Source organism: Cornus florida, unplaced genomic scaffold (genome assembly GCF_030987335.1).
Source record: "Cornus florida cultivar Cherokee Brave unplaced genomic scaffold, ASM3098733v1 CherokeeBrave_3.0.0_Hap2_Chr01, whole genome shotgun sequence".
Taxonomy (NCBI): Eukaryota; Viridiplantae; Streptophyta; class Magnoliopsida; order Cornales; family Cornaceae; genus Cornus; species Cornus florida.
In genome coordinates this window covers 109,707,014-109,716,555 of record NW_026775571.1, presented here as the reverse complement: position 1 = coordinate 109,716,555, position 9,542 = coordinate 109,707,014, and the positions used below count along the sequence as shown (strand labels likewise).

The 9,542-nt window shown below is 37.7% G+C and overlaps 1 protein-coding gene across 1 annotated transcript; it reads right to left on the bottom strand.

Annotated features, from left to right (window-relative positions):
- Positions 1-759: 759 nt before the first annotated feature.
- Positions 760-1,461, bottom strand: LOC132280530 (putative F-box protein At1g65770). The gene has a single exon (XM_059782442.1). The coding sequence runs from the start codon at positions 1,459-1,461 to the stop codon at positions 760-762; it is 702 nt and encodes a 233-aa protein (XP_059638425.1).
- Between the last annotated feature and the right edge of the window lie 8,081 nt (positions 1,462-9,542).

The following is a 9,542-nucleotide window of genomic DNA, read 5'->3' as shown; positions in this document are numbered from 1 at the left end:
GCTACTTCAAAAATCAAATAAAACTAACTCATCTTTAAAGTAAAATTTTGAGAGTCCAAATTTCCCAAAATAAACCTAGTGTTCAAATTTCTATGACAAATAATCATACAAAAAAAACAAAAATTAGCTAACAGTGTTATGACAACCAATGCGTCAAGTATTGTGGCTTCCGCAAGTGACTTGGGCCGATCAGTTCATTTAAAAAGTACATAATATCTTGTTGCAGTATTGGACTATAGCCCGCAAGTGACTTGGGCCGATCAGTTCATTTAAAATATACATAATATCTTGTTGCAGTATTGGACTATAGCAAAATGGAATTGAACAAAAAGCCGAATTAATTTTGTGTAATGTTAGGAAGCATGATGTTCTAGAAGACCAGAACCTTTAAAGAACTAGTTCACAATATTTAACATACACCAATCAAAAGGATCAAACAAAAGACTGGTTTTAAGATGTTAATCTTTTGGCTAGTTCTACGGATGAAAATTAAGAAACTACTCCTTACACTGATTGGTATTGTCCAGCATAGGAAAAAAAAAAAAAAAAAATACTGTCCACTTCCAAAAGTCATCAAACTATGCAAGCAAATAATTAAAATTTAGAAATTAGGGATTTGAATAAAGTTATCAAACAGTGACCCGCTACTAAACGTAACTAATCAAATGTCATAAACATCACAACCTTACTATAATTTAATAAAAAGGAATCAACTACCTTGTGTAAGCCAAAAGGAGATAAATAGCTGTTTGTGTAGAACTACATTGTGGAGGGGGCAACCCAAATTGGATGTGGATAAATCATCTTCACACTGCTTGGATAATAAGGTTTTATGTTGTTCTCTTCTAGGCAAAAGACACCATTATCATGGTAACCATATTTGCGGTTAAATTGGTTAAAGTTATCATCTGTGAAGTAGATGGAATTCCCCATCAATTCCGGATGATCGCAAGTTGAGAGAGAGAAAGATTTATTAGAACCCACAAACAGTGCCCGGTCACCTAAGCATTCCACAAGTTCCCACTCATTGTAATCAAAATCGAACTTGCGAACCTCAAATCCCAATGTCCAATAAGCCTCATCCATTTCACTCCGTTGTTCCTCAGAAAGATCATCACTATTAGTGACGTTAGCTATGAACCTGTAAAGCAGCAAAAGATCCCCCGAGGATTCAACTAAATAATTATTCTGAATAAAATGATAAGATTCCTGAAGTTTGTCCTCAAGCTTTCCAGGACAAATGGAAGGACTATCAAACACTTGATTTTTGGGACAAGAAGGATCTCTGAGATCCCAAGCTTCAATGCTATCATCATCTGGTTTCAAGGCATAAAACCGCTGATCTTTGCTGAAATACATGATGTCACAATAATATGGGAGCGAAACGTCCAAGACGGTCCACCTATCGTCCCCGGGTTTGCAGAAGGCAATATCAGAAGGTCCGATGCCATGGAGGGCCATTATAGTGCAGTCCTCGTCAAGTTTTGGTTTTGATTTTGATTTTGATGACGAAAAAGAATAACAGGGGAACGATGGGGCTGATGACGTAGCAAGCCTGCGTAGGTAAAAATGGCAGACTCGTCGAGAGGGAACGTAGATCTCTGATGAATTGTATAACATTTGGAAGCGGGTGATGAGAGAAGGGAAGGGGAATGGGAGAGGTGATCGGACTTGAGGATGCGAACGCCGCGGACGTGGGGTAGGGTTTCGATGGAAGGGAGGGGAATGTAGGGGAAATGAGGGGAGTCTATCAAAGGGTTGTAGAGATAAGGGTAGGAATTGCGAGGGTGTGCAAAGGCTAGCCAGCCGCCATGAGAAGAGCCCACACATCGTGCGGCGTCAGGGGTTAGGAGGTCCCTCTGCCATGGTATAGTAAGATTCTTCGGAACCCTAATTTGACTCTGCTCCGAAACGCTGAAGAAATGAAAATAGTCCTCATTGCTGCTGCTACTGTCGTCGTGATTTCCTGTATTTTTGTGATCGACAAAAGCAGCACCGGGAGGTACCATGAGCAATGGTGATGAAGATAGTGATCGATGACTTGCAGGGGGTGGTGGAGGAGGTGGAGAAGAACAAGAAGAGCAACCGGTGATCCGTGAAAAGGTTGAGGCTTTTTTTATGCCTCCAAGGAGCAAACAACCACCACCACCACCACGCCGACTAGTGGAGTTGTGAAGTCTCGCCGGATTGAAACATGTTTTTAACATCCGATCGCCAAAACTCCTCCAATTGGCCATTTCTCTCTGGAGTAATGAAATACTCAGTAAAATTGATTCTCAAAAAATAAAAAAAGTAAAATTGATTCATCACTCCGTACTCTCAACCCTAATTTATGGGTAAATTACCCCCCACACCCTGGTAAACATTTATGGTGAATTTACCATATTATTCTTCACATAAAAACTCGGTGAAATTTTTTTTTTTTTTTTATATATATATTTTTTGTTATAGACGTGGCATATTGACTTGCAATAGAGAGCGGTTTTGCGCAAGTATATCCTTTTTATTTTTCGTCTCAATCCGATACAAATACCTTTGTATACTTTCTATTCCAATCCGAAACAAATACCCGGTGTAACAATCAATTACTAAAATATGTGTTCAACTATTTTAAAATACAGAGTCTTTCTACTGCAATAGAGAAGTGTTGAAGATGAATAACTCATTAACAAGTAAAACAATGCAAAAACCGTTAGAATTTAATCAATCATTACCAATAAAGTGTAAATGGGTAAAATATATATGACTGAAAAATCAGAAAATAAAAATTGATGTTTTTGACCTAATAATTTTTGTATTTTATGAATATACACATAAATAAATAACATTACTTTTGCAAGGAAGAGATTTTTTTTTATTTTTCACAAGAAATCACCTTGATTGTTTTGTGTGGACTTTACTTTATTTACTTCCTTTGTGTGTTTAATTCAATTTTATTTTGGGTAAACATGAGCAAACCACCCCATTCACCCCTTCTAAATTATTATTTTGAATTGAATTTTCACAACCATTTCTTTTCTTACCGGGCACACGTACTTGATATAGAGCAGTTTCTCAAATTAGTGAAAAATAAAACCATCGTATTGTTTATTGGGCCCAGTGAAAAATAAAACCATCGTTTTGTTCCATGGGCCCATTTGGTTTGAGACTCTTTGAACATTCCCAAACACAAATCTAACGACTCTCTCCACGTTAGATTGAGACTCAGAGATAGTCTCTTGTCACCATTAGCCAAATGCATGACCAATTATGCCTATCAGAATAAAAGAGCCACTTGTTCCAAAATAAAAGAGCCACTTGTTTCAAATACAAGCAAGAACACATCGATTTTACATGAATACCCTTGAATTTCTTACCATCCATAGTTGATACACACAAGGTTAGTTTGCAGACAATATTGCTGATGCTGATGTTTTTTTTCCTTACAATGATGGGAACTCCATTCGTTTAGGATGGTCAATTTGCAGGGCAAATGAAGAATCCACATTGGGAAGTGAATTGGCACTCAAAAAACGAGTGAGTGGTGATGGGTTTTGAGGATCTGGTTTTATTTTATTATTATTTTTTTGTATATTCCAGTTATGTTGCTCTGATGGGAGGATAACAGTATTTATTCATGTGTAAACTGTGGGGTGTAGCCCTAATTCGAAAAATTTCCACCATGGTGACTTCGAAAGCTTTCCATGTGCAAATTGAAGGACTATCCCTCCTCTTGGGGCATAACTCTAGGTTGGGATCTTTCCCCTTTGAACATTCGTCCTTTGGTTTGAAGGGATAGCTCCCCCTATTCCATATCTCATGTTATAATCCAATTAATTAAGCTGCCAAATGAGTTTAATGGGTTGAATCTCAAATTTGAAATCGACATATTAAATGGTAAATATGAATTCGAGATCAATCTAAACATGCTTACTTGTTTACTAGTTGTGTAAAATTTTGCATATTTAAACGAACCATTAATTGAGTCTTAGAAACCTCAAGTATTTAATTACAAATTGAGACACTTAAAATCCTCAAGGACTAATTGTGATGAATAATAGATTTTTAAACAAAAAATTAACCACAATGAGGAGGTGAATGTTCCCCACCCAATTGATGAGTTCAACTCTCCATTTCGGTTGAAAACTTCAACGACTATATAATTTAATAAATAAAAGTTCTACATGAAAAGAAATACGAACGGAGAGGCATACAGCTTCAATTCTATCAATATATATATATATAATAATAGAGATGAATCATGAGGTATCAAACTTGAGAAAAGGACACATTGAAGAGTACTATCCTATAATAATAATAATACTAATAATAATAATAATAGAAAAAACTAATCCATAATTATATATTCAACTTAGATGTTGGTTTACAGTTAAATCCTTCACTAATTTAAAGTGGGTATCAACATTATGCATCTCATAGGTCCAAAATCAATTTTTTTTTTTTTTTTAGTTAAAGTTAAGCTTTTACAAGATGAAAAGAATGTACAAATCAACTCCAAAGTCTGGGGACACTAAGCTGCAACATACAGAAGAAACTAAAGCTAACAAGTAAAAGCTTGGCAAGAGAACTACCAACAACATATAGAAGCAGAATCAAAGCTAACAGCAAAACCAAAACTAACATGTAGACCATTCAAATCAAAAGCTAAGGAGATGGCAGTTCATCAAATCTCCAACTTAGAACAGCAATAGCTAATCTGTGATAGGGGCTTGGGCATAAGCTAAACTACAACCCTCCATGAAGAGTTTCTGCAAGTCTTTAGTCCTGTTAAGATTACTCAGGTCAGTTGCTTTCTTCAACTTGATCGAAGCCAGTCTCCCTTTGATTGTTTTCCTGATCTGATTGATGATAGTGTTTGGGGATGGGGATGAGGATGAGTTCCTGAAAGCTCTATTATTTATCTCCATCCAAAGGAAATATACAGCAGCTGAGAGCAATAATTTGTGGACCAAGAATCCTTTAGAACTCCAGTGTGAAGAGCACCAAATGATCAAATCTCTCTAGGAAGAAGGTTGGATGTAAAGCCCTATTGAATGCTAAATGTATGACCAGATTACCTTTGAGTACTGACATTGGAAGAATAAATGATCCAGTGATTCACAGTTAGAAAGACAAAGATAACATGTATTAATATGATGTTTGTGCCTCATTGGTTTTCTGTCCAAAGTGTATAGTCTTCCTTTTATGGCCAACCAAGTGAGGAAGCTGTGTTTGGGGACATGATGCTTAAACCAAATGGTCTTGTACCATAGAAAATTGAAGGTGGGGGGAAGGAGGTAGTTGATTGTGTAAGCAAGGGAAAATTTGAAGTTGGGAGAGGGTAGCTATATTACTGAATCATCTTCGGTGGATGGGTTTGGCAGCTCATTTAGCTGAGATTGGAAACTCTGTGATTGAAAGAATGGGATGTGAACAAGTGAGTTAGGGACTTCCCAATAATTCTAAGGAAATTAGCCTATCAACTTTGACTCTCAAGTCCAGTTGAAGAATTTCACCATCATTGAGGTTAATTTAGTTAAGTGTAGGACCATTTGTAACTCTGAAACATTTTTCTATTTTCAATTTTGAAAACAGAAAATTGCAAAAAAAAAAAAAAAAAAAAAAAACAAACAAACAAACTCCGCGTAGTTTAGTTTTCTAAAAAACTCAATTATAAAAAGGTTTATTTTCAAATAACTGTATTAATATGCGTTAGGAAACATTACATTTCACGATCATAGCCTCATGGACCCAACCACTATGGAATCAATAAATTTGTTGGGTTTTATGGTAAAGTGGGTACTTTCATTAAATAGTTTTGCGTAGCTGACTCAAAAAACCACAAGAACAAGTGGCGCAGAAGAGTCAAAGAATCATATAATTTTTTACTATCAACGAAAAAAGGCTAGTATTTTAACTACAAGGAAACTAGAACAATACCAGAATTCTAGAAAAAATGCACCAGATCTCCTAAATATAATAACACACATCAACATGCGAATGACCATACATCACAACGTGAATCTAAAATAATGAGTTTATATAGTTGTCACACAACCATAAAATGAGCAGAAACATTTTTATTTCGATCCCATCTAGGCCGAATTCAATACCTGAATATCAAAGATAATACCACAAATCAAAGTTCAAAGACATAGAGAACCAATATAAAATACTTGAAAGGATTGAATTTGTTGCTGAAGATGCAAGAAATTTCTCTCTCAATTTTGACAGAGTATCCCTTCACTTCAATAATTTTTTGATCCCCTTTCCCTCTATTTTTTGCTCATTTATAGACTGTTCCAGACCTTCAAAAAGCTTCTTCCCTTACCACTTGGATTGGGCTGCCCTTGTGGACTCCTCTCAGTCATGGACTTAATTCTCTTGAATGGGCCTCCAGTGTAATCTTTCAGTCCTGGGCCTGACTTGTGAAGTCCCAGTTTAGTCCAATGCCACTTTCCCGATCCGTTTCTATCGATCTGGGTTGTACCCAACCCATGCTCTTTTTGGCATCCTCAACTGCCCCCATAATCATTCCCTCATTAATTAGGGTATGATTATTTATTGAGTTAATGATGATTCGACGGCTCAAGGCAATCATGTGGGGCATCGAGCGGTCGGCCTCGAAATTAATGTTTTTGAAATTTGAATCTCTTTAGCTTCCTGATGTATCGGTTTACGGGACCATTTCCCCTTTATAAACCTCTCATCCATACTCATAGCCTTCCTTGTCATATCTATCACATCTCGCTGTCAATCAATCCACTGTCCATTCTCTTCAAGCAAATCGAATCTTCTCCAGCAAACCAAATCTTCTCCGGCGAATTCCTGTTGAAAGATCCTACACTCTCAGTTTTCCCGCAGTGTCCTTTGCAGCTTTCAATCCTCTCAAGGTTAGTTTTGTTTCTTTCTTCTTCTTAAAATCTCTGCATACTCCCCTAGGAATCGCATTCGCTCTCACCATGCCCATCTATTTGGATGTTCTTCGCATAAAACTCCAACTCCCTAACAATATTCTTCTTAGGGAATGCCATAAAAGTGTAAATATTAAAACTTGTACCGGCCTTCTTCCCAGTGAAACCTTGTTTTCCCTTCACCACCTCAACATTATTAGATTCCCTCTACACCCTTTCTTCTGTTATGTGTTCAACAGGTTGAATCTTTCTCCTCTCTAAGTTAACCCAAATTTTCTTAGGGTTCATCCGTTCTACTGCTTCTGAACTGTGACAGAGGCCTAGATCTTGACTTAATCAATCTTCTCCTCTGTTACAAGGTCAGCAAGATCAGGTTGGAGGATGTATATTACCATTTTTACCCTATCGAGAAAAGATCCATCTGTACGGACAAACTTAAGTCTAAGAAAGGGTGGAAGAAAGGCATCGTTAGGGTTAGGGGGGCTTGGTTTGCTCTGGCTGTCAAGGACTACCCCATCCCGAATTCCTTTGGTGAATGTTCTGTTTCCTCTTATAAAAAATTCAAAACTCATAAAACAGACTGCCCTTGTGAAACTTGCATCCCTCGCTTCTGTTCTTTTCTTTACAATTCTTTGGGTATCCCGCAGAATAACGAACTCAGTTATAACGTTTGCAGGGATGGGTTCTCTTACCTGAAGGAACACGTTCTGAACAACTTCCCTTATTATTCCTGAACTCTTCACGTCCAACAATCTTGGTGACATTTCACTCCTCGGCAACACCATGAGTCAACTTCGGATTCTTTCCTTTAGCAGGAAGAAGGATCCTCCCCGGGTCGTTGCTACTTCCACAGCTGTTTCTTCTTCAGCCTCGGCATCTTCATCTGCCACTACCTCCAGCACCACTCCGAACATAGTAATTAGCACTACTCCGAACGTAGTGGTTGCTAATCCAACCGTGACAACCTCACCGGCTAACCGAAACGCCACTGCTCAAGCCAAAAATTCCTTTGCCATTACTGTATCCGTCCAGGATAAGGAGTTAGGGAAAAGACCTCTGCCTGACGGTAGGTCTAGTCCTGATAACATTCCTCTGATGAGGAGGATTCGAACTTCTGGGCCGAGCATGCCCATACCTCCCCAAAGCAGACCAACCGCTCCCTCTGGGTCCGGCGTAGCCACCGCCTCTCCCTCTGGTGATGTTGCATGGACCCTTCGATTCGTCCGAGCGGATGGATCGGTGGTCAAACCCAACAAGACCATGTTCAAGGAATGTCTGACAGCTATGGCCACTACAGGAACATGTGGTCCCCCAAGGACATCGAGGTGGCTAAGTCACTGTCTCAAAAAGAGACGTTCAGCCGTTTTCCTTTAGCTACTATGAAGGTAATTTTCAATCTATCTTTTGGTTGAACTAAATTAATCTTCATACCTTAATCGCTTTGAACATATGCTCAGCTCAATTAGTATTCATGCATTGCTTTGCAGACCCTGTTTGGCATGATGGTGATGCAGAAGCAGGTTGAGTCATTTGGTATGTCGTCAATTCAAACCCAAAGTTTATATGCAATGTGGCCAAGTTTTACATTTAGAAATTGCCACTACTACCTTTCACTAAAAATATAGCGAGGGTGAGTAGGGATCGTCCCAAAGGATTGAGTGTCGTACTAGGTTGAGGAATCAAAATTAGGGTTAGTAGGTCGAGTGATCAAAATAATGGTTAGTTGGTTGAATTAAACTAGATGCAAATTAAACTAAAGTAAGCAATAATGTAATAGAGAGAATAAAAGAGAGAAAGAGATCTTGGGGTTTAGAGATCACCACTAAGTATAACTTTTCTACACCTTTAATGAAGGATTAATGAGCGGAAGAACATGTATTGCAATATAAAGTGTGTGTATGTGGTTGTTTCAATAAGCATGGATGACAAATTAAGCATATATTGTCTAAACAACATGGTGGATAGCACAACATATCAAATTAAACCATTAATTCTTTCTTTAAGCTCACAATCCAAACACATCACAAGGTTAGAGATACATGCTACTTGTTTTCATAAGTATGGAACATCAACAACAAGTATGGATTGTCCTCCCATTTAACAACTACACTACAACTAAGCTAATGGCATGAAATTAAACTAATTAAACTAAGGAAGAGGCACAATCCATCAAGCAATGAATATGAACCATCAAATAAATCACAAGAACTTGACATTAAGCACTATGTCTTGACAATCTCTAGATTTATAGTATCAACACGCATAGACATGCATCAATAACACAAGAAATAGAGACAAACACATGAACATCTATTCTAGCATACATAAACATATGGATAGATTGAAATGATCAATTGAAAGCATTAAACCACATAAATCATTAAAGAAACAAGATCTATATATATAAAAGTGTCAAGACATGAATCACAATACAAATCCCCTCAAAAATACATAAATCAAGAAGTAGAAAGCATACTTAGGGCTAATTCTAGCCCCAAGAGGATGTCTAGCCACTCATGGATGATGTCCTCCAACCCTCAAGGGCAAGCTCCATGGAAGAAATCTGCTCCTTGGTTGATGAAGAGTCTCCAATGATGTCTCTAGCCTCCTACTCTTCTTTTCTTCCTCCCGAAGAGTTCTCTAAGGTAT